The sequence below is a fragment of the Triticum urartu genome, chromosome 1A, assembly GCF_056163025.1.
Source record: "Triticum urartu cultivar PI428250 chromosome 1A, HENAU_Tu73, whole genome shotgun sequence".
In the NCBI taxonomy this organism is placed as follows: domain Eukaryota; kingdom Viridiplantae; phylum Streptophyta; class Magnoliopsida; order Poales; family Poaceae; genus Triticum; species Triticum urartu.
Window position 1 is genome coordinate 533,416,886 of NC_141873.1, and position 20,984 is coordinate 533,437,869.

Here is a 20,984-nt window from a genome sequence, read left to right on the forward strand (position 1 = left end):
CCTGTCGTGGGGTAAAAAAGGAGAGCTGACCGGACTCCAAACATGCATCCAAACCCTGGTGGACAAGAAGCTCAAACTTGTCAACGTAGTCCAGGTTATGCTCATCCGCCTGATCCTCTCGTGTCAACAACGGGCTTTCAACCTGTGGGAGTTCGACCCGGCGCGGCACCGAACTCTGAGCAGGCTCTTCGACACGACGTACGAAGATGCCTAGAAGGTGCTTTTCAAGGGCGCCGAGGCTCCCGCATCCGCTACCGAGGATCGCGGATTCAGTACGCAGCGTCACGCTCATGCGGTAAGCTGTTTTTTCCTTTTATAGGTTATCAGTTTTTCATAGTTTGACTCCATGCGGGATCTAAGCTCCCTTACCTTTGACTGGATTGGCAGGAGACGTCCAGACAGATCAAATGTCCGACTCCTTTGCCCGAAGGCCCAGCGGACGCTCGTTTGGCAAAGCTGCTGGTTCCGGCACCCCATGTGGTGCCGGAGAAGAAGGCCAAGGAGAAGGCCACAGGGACTCGAAAGAGTTCCCGGCGCCTAGAGGTGTCGGATCCCTCATCCGACGACTCCAAGACGCACTCCTCCCATGAAGACGAGGAGGAGGAAGAAGAGACCCCTCCCCCTCCAGCGGTGGAAGGGAAGAAAAGGAAGGCCGCCCCAACTAGGGAGGCCGAACGGTCCAAGAAGGGGAAAACCCTTCCTCCGGACTACTCCACCGACGCCGATGACGGCGGAGAGGAGTGGCCGCTCAGGGCCAAGCCCCTGGCAAAGTCGTAAGTATCCGGATACCAGAGTAATTCATAGTATTCGTTTATTGCACAGCTTTTCCTTATGTCGAATATGTTTATGTAGCCCACCCAAAGACCGGCTCGACGCATCGCCGAGCGGCTCACTGGACTCGTCGGATGTGAACTCGCTTCCGATGGCTTCCTCCCCCCGCCCTACGGACGACACTGAAGTGTTGGCCCAACAGGTTCAAAGCCGGGAGGAGGTGGTCCTGGAGGCGCCGCAAGGCGACCTCCCGGACTCCAGGAGTAAAGGGGATGAAACCCCCCAGGGCTCCAAGTCCGGCTCTAGGCCGGACACTGCTCCGAGACCTTCAAAGGTTCCAGAGTCCGGCGGGGGACCTCCTTCCAAGAGGAGCAAGCCCACCGTGCCGGTGACCCCCATCCAACCGGAGACACCGGACAATCTATTGGAGGCGCTCCAAGGCACCTCCATCGACGAGGAGCACCGCACCATTATGAGTGCGGTGGTCCAGAAGGTTCAGTCCACCAACAGCGGACTGACTGAAGCTTGTACTAGCCTTTTAACAGGCTTTGAGGTAAGTAAAGAATGTGTAAATAATATTACCGCATAGACAGTAGCCCCTGATGCACTGTTTGGCGTTCGGGAAGAAAAGCCGAATAGAGAATCAAATAAAATTCGCAGGAGTCTAACAAAAAGGAGTCAATATGCGTATGCAGGCTTCTCTGCTTGCGTCCGCCGCACTGACTACGGAAGTGGACACGCTAAAGCAGAACCTCGAGCGGTCCGAGCAAGACCTCGGGCGTGCCAAGAAGCAGCTCGAGGATAATGAAGGTAAGAAATACCTTGTTTAAATATATATAAAAAGGTGCAATTGCAAAAAATGACAGGATTATCGTGGCTATTGTAGGGGCCACGTCTGAGGTGGCGACCCTTAAGCAAGCGCTGGTCGAGGCCGAGAAGAGGGCGGCCACGGAGGGCACCGAGCGAGAGAAGTACGAGGCCCAGGTTGGCAAGGTGCGGCAAGAGCTCCAGGTTCTCATGAAAAAACATGAGAGTTTGGAGCTTGACTCAAAGACGCGGGCGTCCGAGCTCGCGACGGCTATTGAAAATGCCAAGTCTGCCAAGGCCGAATCCCAGAAGACCCTCCAGGAGTTGGATGAGGTGAAGAAGATAGCAGCGGGTAAGGCATTCTTTATGCAAAGCAAACACATAAACGTGAGTTACTTGTTACTTACCCGAATCCGGAGCTCTCCAGGAGCGTTCGCAGATCTTCCCCGGAGTGTGTTCGATGCCGCCGCATTCTATCGAGCCGAGGAGGGCAGCTCGACAGAGAAGGTGTTCTGGTCTCAGTATGCTGAGGCCGGACACCCCGTGCCCCTGAACGACCAGCTGAAGCAACTGGTTGAGCTCCACAAGGCGGCCGAACAGGCCATGAAGGGCCTCATAGTTCGGCTGTGGCCTGGAGAGGCTCTGCCTGGGAGCTATTTCGGGCTGGTGCGGCGGCTGGTGGAGGCCTGTCCAAGGCTCGAAGTCATCAAGCACTCCGTCTGCATTGAAGGTGCCCGTGCTAAGGTGCACTGGGGCAAGCTGGATGCTGAGAAGCTTGTGAAGGACGGGCCACCGCCGGGGAAAGAGCATCGCAAGCCCGAGAATTATTATAAGTATGTTCTGAAGGGTGCCTGCCTTGTGGCGGATGAATGTTCTAGGGATGTAATTTTTGAGTGAAACTTTCTCGTTTTGTCCTGTTCGCTGAAAACTTGTTCATATGCGCTAAGCAATGCTGTTGGAATTTAAAATATTACCTTCTGTGTGGCTGTTTATCAATTCTGAGAGATGGCGAGTCGTCGGCTTCTGCCCTCGTGCCGCTAGTGCTGGGGTGTTCGGGGATAAACCTGAGCGCTCTTTTTCCCATGTTTGGGTCCTTCGAGGGAGGCGCTCAACCCAACGAACAAGGCAACCGGACTATAATGCGTGAACACTCTCACTTAGCCATAGAATTCTATAATTTTAAATTTCGGCGAAGCCCCTGGTATTCGGAAGACCGAGTTCGGGGCGCTATCCACGCCTTGGACGGACAGAGCCGACTCCTCGCTCTAAGCGGCATAAGTCTTTAGGGACTCGAAAAACTTCTCGAACAGCGACCAGCTCTCGCTTCATCATGACAGTCAGTTTTAGCTTTCTCCACTGAGGTGCTCGACCCAGCTCAACTGGGGCACAATCGCAGTGGTTCTCCTAGTGCTACCTTAGCCGATATAGCGGAACGTAAGGCACTAAAACATAGGAGCCGGGAAAACCCAACTATTGACCCAAGACATGATTCGGAGCCGATGCATATAATGCTATAAGTTCGGGGTGCCGCACTTGTTAAAGTGTTCGGACTTCTCACACCATGTTGAGGGGTACTGAAGCCCCTGGCGTATTTTGGCCGTACCAAAGTGTACGGGTGCAACATGTCATTAAGGAACATATATTAAAAAAGAGTAATGCAAAAACAGACAAAAGCTATGCATTGTTTATTAAAGAGGGCTGTGATCAAAGCAGAACGATACGAATAATGCGATAAGCAAAAGGTTGGACTATTTAACATGTCCGTTCCAGGGGCAAGCTACGGAATAGTATGCGAAACAGGTATGCTGCTCGTGATACAGACCACCTGGGAGTTCCGTAATGCGGCATGGCTTGTCTGCTTCCCTGGTTCTTGCATCGTTTGTGCGGCAATTGAACTGCCGAACAGGCCTTCCGAAGAGTGGAGCCCTGAAAGTAAGAGAAAATTAAAAAATCGGCAGCCCCTGGTGCGGTTTAAGCCGTGTTTCGGGTGTGCCGTGATGGTGCCCCTCCCCCTGTACCCATGGTATTTCTAGAGCATAGTTATGTACGCGAAGCACTGGCATCGCCTTTTTGCGAGGGCTGGGGTTGGGGCCGCATTGCTACGCCTGCTCGGATCGTGCCAGGAGGTCTTGTTGTAGGTTACTCCGGGCGCGTTTGACGGTGTCCGGTCGTTTAATGGAAGGACTGGAGAACTGCCTGGAGAGGCTGCTTTGTACTTCTGCTGCAAGGGCCGCCATGTGCTCCTCCGTTCGAAGGGAGCGTTCGGTGTTTCCATTGACCGTAATTACTCCTCGAGGGCCTGGCATTTTGAGCTTAAGGTATGCGTAGTGCGGTACCGCATTGAACTTGGCGAATGCGGTTCGCCCGAGCAGTGCGTGATAGCCACTGCGGAATGGGACTATGTCGAAGATTAACTCCTCGCTTCGGAAATTATCCGGAGATCTGAAGACCACTTCAAGTGTGACTGAGCCTGTACAGTTGGCCTCTACACCTGGTATTACGCCTTCGAAGGTCGTTTTGGTGGGCTTAATCCTCGAGGGATCTATGCCCATTTTCCGCACTGTATCCTGGTAAAGCAGGTTCAGGCTGCTGTCGCCGTCCATAAGGACTCTAGTGAGATGAAATCCGTCAATAATTGGGTCTAGAACCAATGCGGTGAATCCGCCATGACGGATGCTAGTGGGATGGTCCCTTCGATCAAAGGTGATCGGGCAGGAGGACCATGGGTTGAACTTTGGGGCGACTGGCTCTACCGCGTATACGTCCCTTAACGCGCGCTTCTGCTCCCTTTTGGCGACGTGGGTTGCGTATATCGTGTTCATCGTCCGCACTTGTGGGGGGAAACCCTTCTGTCCACTGTTGTTCGGCGGTCGGGGCTCCTCGTCGTCATCGCTACGCAGCCCCTTGTCTTCATTTTTGGCATTTAACTTGCCTGCCTACTTGAACACCCAACAATCCCTATTGGTGTGATTGGCCGGCTTTTCGGGGGTGCCATGTATCTGGCACAAGCGGTCGAGTATTCGGTCCAAACTGGACAGGCCCCTAGGATTCCTTTTGAATGGCTTTTCCGCTGACTGGATTTAGAGCCTCTGAATCTGGCATTAACTGTCGTATCCTCAGCATTGTCACCGTTAATGCGGCGCTTCTGCTTGTTGCGACGCGACCTGCCACAACTGTCCCTGGTATCCGAATTACCAGGGTTCTTGGTCATATTGTTGCTAGGAGCAAGCCAGCTGTCTTCTCCCGTGCAAAAGCGGGTCATGAGTGTCGTGAGTGCTGCCATAGACTTCGGCTTTTCCTGTCCAAGGTGCCGGGCAAGCCACTCGTCACGGATATTGTGCTTGAAGGCTGCTAGGGCCTCAGCGTCCGGACAATCGACTATTTGATTTTTCTTTGTTAGGAACCGTGTCCAGAATTGCCTGGCCGATTCCTCTGGCTGCTGAATTACGTGACTTAGGTCATCGGCGTCTGGGGGTCACACATAAGTGCCCTGGAAATTGTCGAGGAATGCGGCTTCCAGGTCCTCCCAACAACTGATTGATCCTGTTGGCAAGCTGTTAAGCCAATGCCGAGCTGGTCCTTTAAGCTTGAGTGGGAGGTATTTGATGGCGTGGAAATCATCGCTGCGGGCCATGTGGATATGAAGGAGATAATCCTCGATCCATACCGCAAGATCTGTTGTGCCATCATATGATTCGATGTTTACGGGTTTGAAACCCTCGGGGATTTGATGATCCATTACTTCGTCTGTGAAGCATAGTGGGTGTGCGGCACCTCTGTACTAGGCTATATCACGACATAGCTCCAATGAGCTTTGTCTATTGTGTTCGGCCCTACCGGATTTATGTCCGGCGTGATGGTTATTGTCTCGAGTCGTGGGGCGCCCACACGATCCGTGGATCGACCTTGTTTGCCTTGCCTTGTCCTCCAACATATCTCGCAAGTCTGGCGCATTTTCCCGTGCCTTGGTATGGGGTGCGGCTTGAGTGGAGGACCGAGAGGCCTCTCTGTCGCGGCCACGAGGTGGCCGGTCGGCCATATCAAGTGCTTCCTCCTCTAATCGGGGTAGCAACCTGCGCTTTGGGTAGCTCTTGGAGGGGCGTTCGAGTTTATGCTCTTCGGCCGCAAGGACTTCAGTCCATCTGTCGACTAGCAAATCTTGATCAGCTCTAAGCTGTTGCTGTTTTTTCTTGAGGCTTCTTGTCGTGGCCATAAGCCTGCTTTGAAAACGCTCTTGCTCGATGGGATCCTCTGGCACGACGAATTCGTCATCGTCGAGGCTTGCCTCGTCTTCGGAGGGAGGCATATGATTATCGTCCTCGACCTCTCTGTCTGCCGCTCTCTCATGAGGGCTGGTTTCTCCATCCTCCTGTGCTGAATCTTGCTGGAGGGGGTTTTCTTCGGCACTCTCCGGAGTATTATTATCTCCCGTGTTGGAATCGCCGTATTTGTTTTGGCGGGATTTTGAGCGGCGCCACTGGCGCCAGCGCTTAGGCTGTTTCTTGGAGGGGTCATCCTCCGCTGTTCCATCGCCATCTCCTTCTTTTGGAGTGTCCACCATGTATATGTCATATGACGAGGTGGCTTTCCAGGGCCCGATAGACGCTGGTTCTTCATCGTCTCCTTCATCGGCGTCCATACCGTCGATGTCTTTGGAGTCGAAGTCGAGCACGTCGGTTAAATCGTCGACAGTGGCTACAAAGTGGGTGGTGGGTGGGCTTTGAATTTCTTCATCGTCCGTACCCCAACCTTGCTGACCGTAGTCCGGCCAGGGCTCTCCTGATAAATAGAGAGACTTTTGTGTCTTCAAAATATCGCCGAAAGGCGAGTGCTGGAAGATGTCCGCGGCAGTAAACTCCATGATCGGCGCCCAATCGGATTTGATCGGCAGGGGCGCGGAGGGTTCAGAGTCCGGAGAGGAGTCCGGCTCCTTGGAGTCACGAGTCTCGCAGAGTGCGGGGCTGATGTTCGGCTCGATCGCCGTTGGGATCGCAGCCCCCGAGGCGGCATCCAACCACCCATCCTCGATCGGCGCAGTTGGCCCCGAATTAAGGGTCGAAGCCGATGCGGGTGCGGCCTCCAGGGCACTGTTCGGCGGCAGAGCTAGATCATGCTCGTCGTGACAGTGCGGCGCGCTCGGCAGTGGCTCGAATCCGTCGAAGATCAAGTCCCCGCGGATGTCAGCCGTGTAGTTTAAGCTTCCAAATCTGACCTGACGGCCAGGGGCATAGCTTTCGATCTGCTCCAGATGGCCAAGTGAATTGGCCCGCAGTGCGAAGCCGCCGAAGACGAAGATCTGTCCGGGGAGGAAGGTCTCACCCTGGACTGCATCGCTATTGATGATCATAGGAGCCATCGAGCCTGACGGTGACGACACAGAGGAACTCTCAATGAAAGCACCAATGTCGGTGTCAAAACCGGCAGATCTTGGGTAGGGGGTCCCGAACTGTGCGTCTAGGCCGGATGGTAACAGGAGGCAAGGGACACGAATTTTTACCCAGGTTCGGGCCCTCTCGATGGAGGTAAAACCCTACGTCCTGCTTGATTAATATTGATGATATGGGTAGTACAAGAGTAGATCTACCACGAGATCGGAAAAGCTAAACCCTAGAAGCTAGCCTATGGTATGATTGTTGTTGTGTATGTTGTCCTACGGACTAAAATCCTCCGGCTTATATAGACACCGGAGAGGGTTAGGGTTACACAAAGTCGGTTACAATGGTAGGAGATCTACATATCCGTATCGCCAAGCTTGCCTTCCACGCCAAAGAAAGTCCCTTCCGGACACGGGACGAAGTCTTCAATCTTATATTTTCATAGTCCAGGAGTTCGGCTGAAGGTATAGTCCGGCTATCCGAACACCCCCTAATCCAGGACTCCCTCAGAGACCACTGTTGCAAATGGGCTTAAGTTGAAGAACATTGTAAGTAACCGCTCGCATAGAATGGGTCGGGGAAGTGCAATGGGGTTTGGCTACGCCAAACACTCCCCCCTAGGACAAAATTGGTTTCATGATAATCCTCGTGTAGATTATGAGATGATTGTACTAAGTGCTTGAGTTATTTTTAACTAATGCAAGTTTGCGATCTTTATGCACTTCCACCTATCCACATTTTCTAGTGACAATCAGACAAACAAATCTTACTTTCCAAATGGCTTGTGAGCCATGAACCCATGAGCTTCTTGATTCATCAACACTGCTATGACGATGGTAAGTACATATCTTATTCATAATTGGATCAAATGTTGGTATTCTGTTGAGAAAGTTTGATTTGTTAAGTAGTCGGAGATACGATATTTTGGAGAGCTTTATGGATTTTTATGACAAATATTCAAATGTTTATCCCAGTTATCTAAAAACTAGCATTATTACACACAGTTCGAATAAAATAGGAGCACACTTGCATTCTTCTGGAGAAAATAGAGAGTGGTGGCACGTATTAGTTAGTGCAAGTATACTAAGAGGTTTATAGGCTGCTTACAATGATATTTTTTCTATGTAAAGGGGAGACATGAAAAACTGAAACAAGTTTACTCTCCTACAAGAGCGAAAGAGCCCAGCTCCACACTTGCTTACAGGAAAATATATTGAAAATGGAGAAGAAAAAGAGTGAAGATGCGGAAAAAAAGTAACCTTATTGTACAATTGATGGTAAATAATGGATCTAAATGACACGGCTTCATCATATAGCCATCCATGCTCTTATCACACGATGCAACTACGTCAATTTGTGGGCTTTTCGGGCGATAAGAACTTATAACGCTCAATATCAACCCATGTAGATGCATGTAGCAGTTTTTGATTCAAACATGCCCACTTACACATGTCCACATGTATCTCATCTTGGGGAAAACGGTATACTTGACCTGAATGAACTTATGGAATAGTTAAAGATCACAAGCCTTGCAGCTTACAATGACATGACTTAGAATGACATGGAATAGTTAAAGAGCACATCAGTCGGTCATCACATGACATGACTTACACTTCCCAATTCAGAGTTATTCCGACCATGCAGTTTTCTAATTAAAAGAAGCTTACAAACCACCACAACAACAGAAGAAACTTAAATCAACATTAAATCACCGCATGCATATCCCAGCTACTTCAACATCGAATTAATCCCGACCCATTTATTCATGTCCTACAAGTACGTACGTTTTTTTTTGCGGGTGCTACAAGTACGTACATGACGGACGGAAAGATTGATCACTAGCATTTGTTGGGGTCGTTGGGTGAAAGAAGTTGTCGGCGAAGTATCGAGCCTGCAGGCCGTCGCTGCACTTGATGAAGCCATGAAGAACTCAAACTTGAGCGGCAGCGCCTTTCCGATGGTGGGTTCGTCGACGAGGCCGCACGCGCTTGACAACGAGCTGTCCCCGACTCCGCGTACACCTTGCCCTCGTCGTTGGTGAAGGACGCCATCTGCGCCGACTGGATGATGAAGTAGCCTTGCTTCCCCGCCACTCCTGGCACCTTATTCAACTGCCGCAGCCCGTGCCGGCACTGCAGGTACACCGCCGCGCATGTAGAAGCACAAACACACACGGTCCATATATGCAATGTATCGATTGATGTCAGAATTCAGTCAATTACGGGCTCTTTTCACAGGGTCTATCAACAATGCAACTGGCTCCGAGCAGAAGACACTCAATACATCTTGGTTGCCTAATACGAGTATATGCCAAGGAGGCTATGGGCATTTTTGTATGTGAGAGTTTGCAGCAACCAGCTTTGGGACTGATGCACAGATCTACAACAAATGGACTCTCAAGATAGACCAGCAACCTCTGCTGGAGCAGACCGGTGACCAACACATTGTTGGAGCAGACCGGTGACGAACACATTGTTGGAGCAGACCGGCGAGGAACTCCGAGCTGCCCTCCGGCGACGAACGCCGAACTCACGCGATGACTGGACACACCAGGAGACGAACTCGAGCACACGAGTACTTGCGGCGACATACACCCCCGCGACGAACGCCGGTCTTTATTCTGTGTATTCAACTCGCGAACATATACATGGCGACTCACACCAACTCTGAGAACACACGCAACTACTTCCTCCGTTCTAAAATAGATGACCCAACTTTATACTAACTTTAATATAAAATTGGGTCATCTATTTTGGAACGGAGGTAGTACATCTTTCCTCAAGCCCTCTACTTGCTACTCTTAGAACCGAATACATGATGCTTATAAAGACCCAGACGACGTACACCGAGCAACCACCCTGGCCGAGTGCGGCGAGTCTCACGGCCCAACGCCCAGCACGTCCACACGCACCGAGCAACAAACTCAGCGTGCAGCCACGAGACGATCCGAATGAGCCGGCCATCATGCAGCTAACTAAGTCCACTAACCCGTACGACAAACACAAGCACGAACTAAGTACTAACTAGCTAGCCCGTGCAACATGGGTGCACTCCAGGACTCGGCCCCTCCACCGCACTCCATCGCCGTACGACGTAGCTTGCAAACCACTGACGACGAACGGACGTCCCCACGACCCGGCCAGCTCTCCGGCCGCTTCGCTCGTCACGGCCGCAGGACTCGGCTGCCAACGGAAGCACGCACACGTCAAGATTAATGCTGACAAACCCAAGATAATGTGGTAAATCTTGATTGGGTCGGTCTGGCCAACATTGTACTGACACCTCCCACACCCATCACTATGTTCTACACTTTGCGCTCCTCTAGGCAACATCACTCAACCGACCACCTGTCTATAATTGATGTTCTTCTCTTATTCTATCGATCCAGAGTGAGGTAGGAGCTTCATATATGGCAACCTGCATCGCAATGGTTAATGAAAGGCAAGGAGGTTGTTGCACCAGTCAAACTTAAAAAGTTAAGCACATTTTTTGGTGAGCCACATTGACACTAACACATGCACTCAACTACTCAAATCAGGTGGAGTGCAACTCTGTTGTTGTTTGTTTCTCCTTTATAGGAGTGGCAACTAGTGGCGGAGACAGGATCGATATCGTACCAAGCCTCGGGCAAAAAGAAATGGCGTACAAACTTCCCTAAAACTATCCTTTGTCAAAGCATAAAACAACATGGCTCAATTGCACAACCATCGTAGAATTTTAATTCAACAATTTTTTTAGAAAAGAAGGTTAACCCCCGGGCCTCTGCAACAATCGATGCATGCAGCCATCTTTATTAATTATTCCATAAATGACTGACAAGAATATACATCAATCCATCCGAAGTCACCACTCACACCTATAAACTCGATAATGTGGAGTGCTCTCACTCTCCATATCTAAAACCGGTGTCATCGCCGATCCATCAACATAACGTATCGGGACCAACATCCGGTGCAGCCTACCTAAAGCGCACACTACATGCACATGTTTTAGGAGCCGTCATCATCATCGGACCACTGATCCATCTCCAGGAGAGAGATCCGCATCATCCTTGCCAATCCAGACATCCGTTGACGCCATCACTGTGCCCAACGGCGCCATCGCCTTGCGCTCGTTCGTCCAGACACGAAGACTCTGGAAGATCTATCGTGCGTAGCACCTGCCAACCAGGCATGACTCAGCGTAGCACCTGTCGGCCAGGCATGACTTGACACCTCCACCGAAGCTCCGTGCAAGAGGAAGCCGCTCCACCTCCTGCCTCTGTCTTCCAGCGCTGCTCCACAAACAATGCTCCCAAGAGAGAAACGGCATCGTAGTACCGCCATCGGCCAATCTGGATGACCAGATCCTAGGGTTTCCCCCTAAGCAGCACGAGTGGGTCGACAACAGTTACACGACGATGCCTTCATCAAGGTAAAACGGTGCAAAACGCCGTCATCGCCCGCCAACGGCTCGGTTTTCATCGGCAACTATATCTCCCCGACTCGTAGCCGGGACTAGATGACGAATCTGAGATCCGACCACCCAGTCGCGGGCCGACCACCTCTGGCAGAAGAGATGACCACCACCGCCGGCTGCACCGGCCAGAACAGATCTAACTGGAGGTGCCGCCGACGCTACAACTAGGCCCTCCACGCCGCCGCCGTCGCCGATCCAAAGGCAGATGGCGCGCCGCCGCCGCCGCCAACTGCAGCGCCCGCGTCGTGCACCGCCTCAGATGCCGCCGCGCCGCTGCCGCCGTGTCTGCGGCCCGTGCCATCGCCACGCCGCAGATCGGATCAAACACGTCTCCATACAAATCAGGACTCCGCACAACCCCAGAGATGCGGGAGAGAGGTGATGTCCTCCGCCACCGCCGTCGGCCCCGGGCTTAGACCGGCGGCGTCCCCCGGCGGCGGCAAAGGGAGGGGAGGAGGGAGTGCGGGCTAGCGGCCGCTAGGTTTTGGGGTGCGCCCGAGTCGCCCTAGCGGGAGGCGATGCGGGGGCGGTCTGGTATAATCAACAATGCAATGAAGTAGATAAAGCATGACATAAACGAAGTATAAGGATACAAGGGATAGTACCAAATCATTCATTTTGTTGATTTGAGCTTTCGTGACCACATCAATCGAAGAGTTTAAGACACAGAAAAGGGAATTGTGATGGTAGCATAGTAATTGCATAATATCGCACAACTATAAAGGGATCAAAGTCGTTGAGTGTTAAGTCTAGACCAATACTTTAGTCATGTATCCATCGTTGGCATTGGGTCTAAGCAGGATTTATCAAGTCTGAAACTGAACTATAAAGTTGTCAAAGTGGGCCTTTCTCGAAAAAACAAGTTGGACTGAATAGGAGTAGACCTCACAAAGGTAGGGAGATGTTTGAGTTGCACTTATTGGGTTGGCTAGCAGTTCCCTCCACCCTTCAAATACATTATCTATGTATACATGGGGAAGAAAAAGATCCCAGGCCTCAGAGGTGGTCCTAGGTGCTTGGGGCCTAGCTCCGCCCATGGTGACAACTACACCAACTGAGCACATAGCAAGTGGTCGTAAATCATGCGTACATTGTGCACATAACAGTGAACACATATGATACGATGTGATCTTGATATCAACCATAAGCTTGTAATATTCAATGCATGCATTACTATTTTACTCCCATTTACCTCCAATACTACTTTGCTCCCAGATGCAACAAAATTAGGAGTGCATTTACTCAACAAAAGAGATTGAGAGTGCATGACCATCTGATCTCAATGTACCAACCTACCCCCAATTTCAGTGAAACCACTCAATGGTGTACCGGACAAACCAAATTTTGTGGACACATGTAAGTTGATGTGCTTCAGTAAAAATCTTCCAGTGCATCGTAGTGAAAATTATCTCTACTGCATAGGAAATGGTTTATCACTCACCACTGACTAGTTATGTACGATGACAATCGAGAGAAACCATGTATAGAATCCATATGGTTAGGTGATAATAGGTAGGTTAGTTGGGGGGAAATAGGGGTCAAGTTGATGTTGGTAGTATGATTTTCAAGCTACACGGAAGAATGTTGTAAAATATATAATCATTGAATCTTTGTAGGATATCCAGATTGTATGATGTACTCCCTCTGTAAACTAACTAATTACAGAGGGAATACAAAACATGAGGGAACTATAGAAAGACGGTTTACGGTGCTAGTAGAGAAAGAAATAGAAAAGATACAATATTGGCTCATAAAGGCTTTCTGAGTATACCAAGCATCTGAGGCATGTGCTGCTATGGCACATCGACCAAGGATCGTCCCCATGATGACCTGGATCCGGATCCACCAAATCCCATCGACTAGGAGGGGGGGGATGCCAAATCGCCGGCATGGAGCCACAATTTGCAGTCCATGGCTCCTATCTTGTCCCGGTTGCCAGCACTACTGCAAATTATAACAATCGGCAACAACAATCAGACAAACAAATCTCACTTCCAGAATGTCATGTGAGCAAATGAGTGCATGGCCTTATTTACTCATTAACACTATGACGATGGTAAGTACACATCTTATTCATAATCGGACCAAATGTTGGCATTCTGCTGAGACAAGTTTGATTTGTTAATTGATCGTACATATGATGTTTCTGAGAGTTTTATAGATTTTTGTTCTGGCAAATATTGAAGTGTTTATCCAAACTACCCAAAACACTGACATTATCACACATAGTTCGAATAAAATAGGACCACACTTGCACTCTTCATGTGGCGATAAAGAGAGCATATTAGTTAGAGCAGGTATAATAAGGGTTTATAGGCAGCAAACAATGATATGTTTTCCTATGTAAAGTGGAGACATGAAAAAATGAGACGAGTTTACTCTCAAGAAGAGCCCACCTCTACACTTGCTTATAGGCGAATATAATAAAAATGGGGAAGAAAATGAGAGAAGTTGTGAAAAATACTAGTAACCTTTTAATATGAGTGATGATAAATAGTAACTCCAAATGACATGGCATCAGAATATAGCTACCCATGCATGCTCTTAGCCACTAGTCCCCGGGTACCCCCCTCGAGGGGCTTTCCAGCAGACACGACCGAAGCGTACGTGAGCACTCCACCTGCCACGTGGTGCACCACAACACCGCCACATGTCATGTGTTGGCCGCACCCCGCAGGATAGATTTTTTCTATGTTTTTTTTCATTTTTTCCTGTTTTTTCTTTTTCCGATTTCGGTTGGTTTTTTCAAGGTTTTTTATTTTTTATTTATTCTTTGGTTTCTTTGTCTTATTTGGTGTGTTTTTTGCGTGAAGCACAAAAGCATATATAGTTGTGCTTCTGTGTGAAGCATATTTCTTCCTCCAAAGTGAAGCATAGGTGTGAGTCCGCGTGAAGCACAATTATGCTTTTGGGATAAGCACAAATTGTGCTTCTGTGCTTCCCAAAAAGGTGAACCAAGCTTCTTTGTTTTTTTTGTTTTTTGTTTACTGTTTTTTCTTATGTTTTTTTCTTTTTCTTCTCTTCTTTATGGTTCTCGGTTTATGTTTTTTGGGGTTTTTGCGTGAAGCACAAACTATGCTTCTTTGTTTCCCCAAGTGAAGCACATTTGTGCTTCACCCAAAAACTGAAGCACAAGTTAATTTACTTGGAAGCACGGGTTACTACAATTTGTAAGCACAAGATACAACTGGTTGGAAGCACAGATTTTACCAAAAGAAGTTCATTGAAATCTATCATGGGATCTAGTCTCAAATATCTCAATGTGTGAAACACAACAGAGAAATAAGTTTGTGATTTGGACACATTGTTCAAGAGATAAATATTTTTGAAAAATAGAACTTGGAAAAAGAAAGAAAAACCATGTCTCCCGTCCGTGGGAGGAAATTCTCACCAAAACTCGAAGGTTGCCACAAATGTCGCACATGCAGTGTCCCACTAGTCACCGTCAGAGAAGATGGGATGACCTCTGTGAAAGGTATCCCTTAATTAGTGATTTTGTCTTATCATACGATTTGGCTAATAAGAGATTATAACGCTCAGTCTCAGCCCATGTAGAAGCATGTCCTGATTTTTTTATCCAAGCAGGCCCACTTACACTAGTAGAAAACAGGGCTATGGTCCAGGCCGGCTCAGCCCATTAGTCCCGGTTCAGTGTAGAACCGGGACTAATGTGGGCATTGGTCCCGGTTCGTGAGCGCAGGGGGGCGGCCGTACCACGTGGGCCATTGGTCCCGGTTCGTCTGGACCTTTTGGTCCCGGTTGGTGGGACGAACCGGGACCAATGGGCCTCGCTCCTGGCCCACCACCATTGGTCCCGGTTGGTGGCCTGTTCTGGGACCAAAGGCTCCCCTTTAGTCCCGGTTCTTGCCACAAACCGGGACCAATGAGGTGCCTATATATACCCTCGCCCGCGAGCAGAGCACTCCAGTGCTCTGTTTTTCTCTGGCCGGCGAGGGGAGGGGTTTGTGGTGCTCTAGCTCACCTCCTATGCACATGAGCTGTTCGATGGAATGCCCGAGCCACACTACTTAAACTTTCTCCTCTCGAGGCTCGACCTCCAAGCTCCATTTTCCTCGAGATTTGTCTAGATTTAGCGGTCCGTCACGCCCCGTCCCCGTCTTCACCGCCGTTGATCACCCGCGCTGATCTCATCACCGACACCACCGTGGTGAGCCTCTTGTTCTTATCTTCTTTCTGAAAGGAAAAATATTCTTACTTGTCTGTTTAGATAGATACTTGTATCATTTTCTTACATTTATTATTGCATCTTATATAGTGCGATGGTTTTGGTATCCGCCCCCGTCGGCCCTCGTCCTGTCTATGATTCGGATTTGGTATGTATATTATCTTCATAACTATTGGTTCATTTATTGTTTATGAAAATTATGCCGACCAACATGACATAGATTTTATTTATCTAGGATGTATGTGAATCGGAAATGCCAACCGACCCTATTGTCGAGAGGTTAAATTTAGTTGAAGAAGAAAACAATTTGTTGAAGGAAAAAAAAATTGAGGAGGAGAATATGATATTGGAGTTGCATGTTGCGGATGTCGTCGATGATCACAAGATCAAGATGGATGCAATGCGCTTGAAGATTAGAAAGATTAGAAAATATGCCATTCATACCGAGGCTTGGTATCATTATGCCGTTGGATCAATTGTTACCTTGGTTGCGATTATGATCGCATTTGTTTTCGCATTGAAATGTTTTACATAGCTTCAATGTATGGTTTAATTAATTAGATGCTCTGGAGAGCTATATGTTGTTAGATGAGAACTATGTATGCACTTTGGTTTTAATGTGATGATGAACTTCTATTAATTTGGACACTTAATTATATATAATGCACGCAGATGAACCGGCAATGGATGTGCGGTGACAGACACACCCGCGAGTACATTAAGGGCGTGCATGAGTTTCTCGATGCGGCTGAGGCAAACAAGCAGAATGGTTTTATGTGTTGTCCATGCACTGAATGTGGGAATACGAGGTCTTACTCTAACCGGAAAATCCTTCACTCCCACCTGCTTTACAAGGGTTTCATGCCACACTATAATGTTTGGACGAGGCACAGAGAAATAGGGGTTATGATGGAAGACGGCGAAGAAGAAGAGTACGATGACAACTATGTGCCCCCTGAATACGGTGATGCTACAACGGGGGGAGCTGGTGAAGATCAAGAGGAACCAGACGATGTGCCCAATGATGCTGCCACGGGTGAAGCTGCTGAAGATAAAGAGGAACCAGATGATGTGCTCGATGATGATGATCTCCGCCGGGTCATTGTCGATGCAAGGACGCAATGCATTAGTCAAAAGGAGAAGCTGAAGTTCGATCTCATGTTAGAGGATCACAAAAAAGGGTTATACCCCAATTGCGAAGATGGCAACACAAAGCTCGGTACCGTACTGGAATTGCTGCAGTGGAAGGCAGAGAATATTGTGGCTGACAAAGGATTTGAGAAGCTACTGAAAATATTGAAGAAGAAGCTTCCAAACGATAACGAATTGCCCGACAGTACATACGCAGCAAAGAAGTTCGTATGCCCTCTAGGATTGGAGGTGGAGAAGATACATGCATGCCCTAATGACTGCATCCTCTACCGCGGTGCCTACAAGGATCTGAACGAATGCCCGGTATGCGGTGCGTTGCGGTATAAGATCAGACGAGATGACCCTGGTGAAGGTGATGTGGTATGCTCAGACGAGATCATATTCGAGTTATTTCGATCATGCGGTTGCTAATTAAAAGAAGCTTATAAAACTACTGCAACAATAGAAGAAACTTAAATCAACATTACAGCACCGGATGCATATCCCCAGCTACTCCAACAGCTAATTCATCCTGAGTTCCTGACCCATTTATTCAAGTCCCACAAGTACGTACATGACGGATGGATGCGTCAGTAGCACTTGTTGGGGTTGCTGGGGCGGAAGAAGAAGTTGCCGACGGAGTAGAGCGCCTGCAGGCCATCGCCGTGCTTGACGAAGGAGTCGAACTTGAGCGGCAGCCCCTCGCCGGCAGCGGGTTCGTCGACGAGGCCGCACGCGGTCGACGACGAGCTCTCCGCGTACACCTTGCACTCGTCGTTGGTGAAGGACGCCATCTGCGCCGACTGGATGACAAAGTAGCCGCCGTGCCCCGATGCCCCTTGCACCTTCTTCAGCCGCCCCGGGCCGTGCCGGCACTGCAGGTACACCTCCACGCCTACATGCACAAACACACACAACGTATATGTTTCATCGATGCCAGAATGAAGGAGCGTGCACATGGGATGCGGAAGTAGTTAAAGAATTCAGAGGTTGGGGTTGTTAGGGCTGACCTTTGAGTGGGGAGGCGTCCATGTTGGCATTGTAGCCGATGTACCTGCAGGTCTTGCACCAGACCATGCCCTGCACGCCGATGGTGAAGTTCACTGGCGCATGAGGCTGGGGCAGGCCAATGGCGGAGGCGCCGGTGCCGAGCAGAGAGAGGAGCGCGGCGGAGAGGGAGAACAGAAGAAGGCACTTGGCTAGCACTAGCCCAGCCATGGTGGTGACCGGTGAGGTGGTCTTTTCCCTGGTAGCTAGCTAGAAAAGTTCACTAGGCAGACAGAAGCAGCTACCTATTGGCTGGGACAAGATCGAGTAGCTAGGATATATTCGTTGCCAAGACAAGAAGCGAGAGGTAGCAGATTTATAGTACTTGTGTGACAGTGTGAGGTACTAGGTAGTACTTGCTGAGCTGCATGACACTGCATGCATGAATAAGATGGTTCGTGGTGTAATCGTTGGATCAAATTTCTTGTTTATTTTATGGGCCAAGTTGTGCATACTTGATATACGAGAGGTTCGTTGGGGAAACATGCATGGTGCTTGGAGCCTTGTTGGAGTGCATCGCAAGATAGCTTAGCTATAGTACTCCTAGTATACTATTAGTACTACTATAGTAGTCGTATTTTCAACACAATTGGTCAGATTAAACGCTTGTATCCTGCTAGGTTTTGAAGAGATGGCCGGCAGCTTGAGTACGCAGTGGAGTACCGCACACCCTAGCTAGCTCTACTTAACCCATGATCTGAATATCAGCATGTAAACCGAGGGCCGGCGCGTTGGATGAACGAGAGAAGGCCAACTTGAACGCATACATACATATATGTGCACCAGAAACCATGCAGCATTACGTACCGTTCAAGGCATCGTACGGATTATCGGGGAACCTACGTACGTAAGTTAAGTATGGCGATGAGTTCAAGATTTCTTGGACATGGAGTTTCTGATCACACATGGACCTGGGCAATAAATTCTGTAAACAAATTTTTAAAGCAATACGTAGGAATACAAACTGATAATTTCAGGTACTAGACGTTTGTCAGTAAGAAAAGAGAGTGTGATCGCATGCAAGGACGGATTGTTGCATGCAGAGATGGTTCGATCTCTCTCCCCAAGATAATTACTTGCGCTTTATTTTGTTTCTCATACACGAATCTCAAGTACAACTCCAACGCTGGATGTTTCACCACTACATGCCGGCACCGTTAGAAAAACCTTTTTGGTGTTTGACATGGATGCAAAATTTGGAATGCCTAGCAGTGGCAGTCGTAAAAAGCCTAGCAATAGCGGGCCTGGCTTTTAGGGCCGTCCATCACTGACCTCCCATCACAATTAATATGAACCCGCCCCTGGAAGTACCAGTGGCGGGTATTATTTATTGCACACCACATGTTGGTCTTTTTGCCCAACACAGATGCCATGTTAGCAGCGGTGGTGTTTCTTAGCACCCGCCGCTGGATGGCTAGGCTCGAAAGAGTACATCAATTATTGACATTCCGTATTGACAAAATATTACTTCCAAAAAGTTAAATCACGTAGTGATATGATTCTCAATATAACTAAATCTGACTTAATTTATTTTGGAAAGAAACGATAAACTAATTAAGTAACACTTCAAATTTGTTTTGACTTAAGAAACAAACATCAATATATCACATCCATTTTGGCTAATATATTCATGACTTAGACCTTATTTCTAAACATGGTCAACGACCACCATCATCTGCAAGTTGTTGCGGTTGCTCTTCCTTATGGTGATTATCACAAGTGTGTCGACCCTTAGTTCTCTCTTTCCTGTCATGAACTCCTGCCAACCGGACTCATAGAAGAACACACGCCCATCTGATTCCGTCTTGTACTGAACATTGGTGGCATGCCCTGTTGATCCATGGCATACTCCAGCGGTGCCGACGGCGGGGATGTCCACTCCGGAAGCATCTTTATAGGTAACTTCTGAACTCTCCATCATTAAGAGCAAATAGAGAGCACGCAATGTTAGACATCTCACCATACTTGGTTATGAACAAAAAAAGATGAAAGAATACAAAACATCTCACCATGACTTTTTTTACGACGTTGGTTTTAGTTAAATGGTGCATAAAGGACTTCCGCAAGAAGGCCGCACTGGATGGTAACATCGCGCTGACATTCATGGTCTCATCCTGAGTAAGCTTCTTCACTCTTTGAGAGAAAATTGCAGAAAGGAATGGACCATCCTCATCATCTTGCTCATTCTCGTCATTCTGGCTGATCCTCATCTTCATGGATGTCCACATCATTTTGGTTGCTTCCATCATCCTGGTCATCCTGGCTATCTTCATGATCCTGGTCATCGTCTTCATCAATCTCATCATGGTTGTTGGAGAAATGGAGTGTCCTTAACCTGTTGACCGCTCCTTCCATGGAAAAGTCTATGCACTCTCCTCCGATGAAACTATTCTTTGCAATGTACTGCTTCCATCCATTGCCATATATGATGGTTCTATCCTTTTGTTTACGCACATCCGGTACGAATGTGCGGTCCTCATCATCCTCAAAGTACATAACGTTACCACAAAAAATGTTGAAGTCAACCCTTATGTTTCATGGGATACACTATGCAATAGTTAATAATTAACAATAATGTCAGTAAAATAATTATACAAATGGTTAGAATTGAATACTAATTGAAGTTAAAGACCGTTACTACTGATTTTTTAAATCCCTGTGAATAACATTTGCAGATATGGGAGATCTTACGCCTCATGATCCCTAATAATCATTATGAAGCACTTAGCACTTGTAAATGGTTGACATGAATACTAGCTTATGAAAGTAATATTGAGAAGGGGAACTGACTAAGAAGGGTTCGAGAAAATTTGGCATGATGTTTGCTAAATATTGAACATATTGAGTACGAGAAATTTGATGAAACAAAAGTTAATCAACATTTCATTAAAACATTCACACTCATTTTCAAATCCCTATGAATAACATGCTAAGCCCATGCACTTGTCATATGTAAGAAAATTAAACAATGTTGTTATAGAAAATGAAATTCAGCATGAACTTTGCCTGAAAAGTTAACATATTGAGTGATAGAAATTTGGCGAAACAGAAATGAATCGATGTTTCGCCAAAACTTTGTCACTATTTTTCAAATCCATGTGAATAACATGCTATGCCCATGCACTTGTCATATGTAAGAATATTCCACTCAACTCCACACATATGTAAGAAAATTAAACAATATTGTCATAGCTAAGCTTGTGAAAGTA

At 48.2% G+C, this 20,984-nt stretch overlaps 1 protein-coding gene across 1 annotated transcript; it reads right to left on the minus strand.

The window, feature by feature from the left end:
* Positions 1-17,136: 17,136 nt before the first annotated feature.
* LOC125531322 (non-classical arabinogalactan protein 31) lies at positions 17,137-18,081 on the minus strand. Its single transcript, XM_048695733.2, has 2 exons — positions 17,739-18,081; positions 17,137-17,623 (listed from the first exon to the last, which is right to left on the minus strand). The coding sequence occupies exons 1-2, from the start codon at positions 17,944-17,946 to the stop codon at positions 17,319-17,321; spliced, it is 513 nt and encodes a 170-aa protein (XP_048551690.1). The 5' UTR covers positions 17,947-18,081; the 3' UTR covers positions 17,137-17,318.
* Between the last annotated feature and the right edge of the window lie 2,903 nt (positions 18,082-20,984).

What these genes read in the sequence shown, in the direction of transcription:
- LOC125531322 (XM_048695733.2), bottom strand. Translation starts at nt 17,946, where the DNA reads ATGGCTGGGCTAGTGCTAGCCAAGTGCCTTCTTCTGTTCTCCCTCTCC. An exon ending in GGACGCCTCCCCACTCAAAG is followed by an intron (nt 17,624 to 17,738) that starts GTCAGCCCTAAC and finishes TTGTGCATGTAG; the next exon opens with GCGTGGAGGTGTACCTGCAG.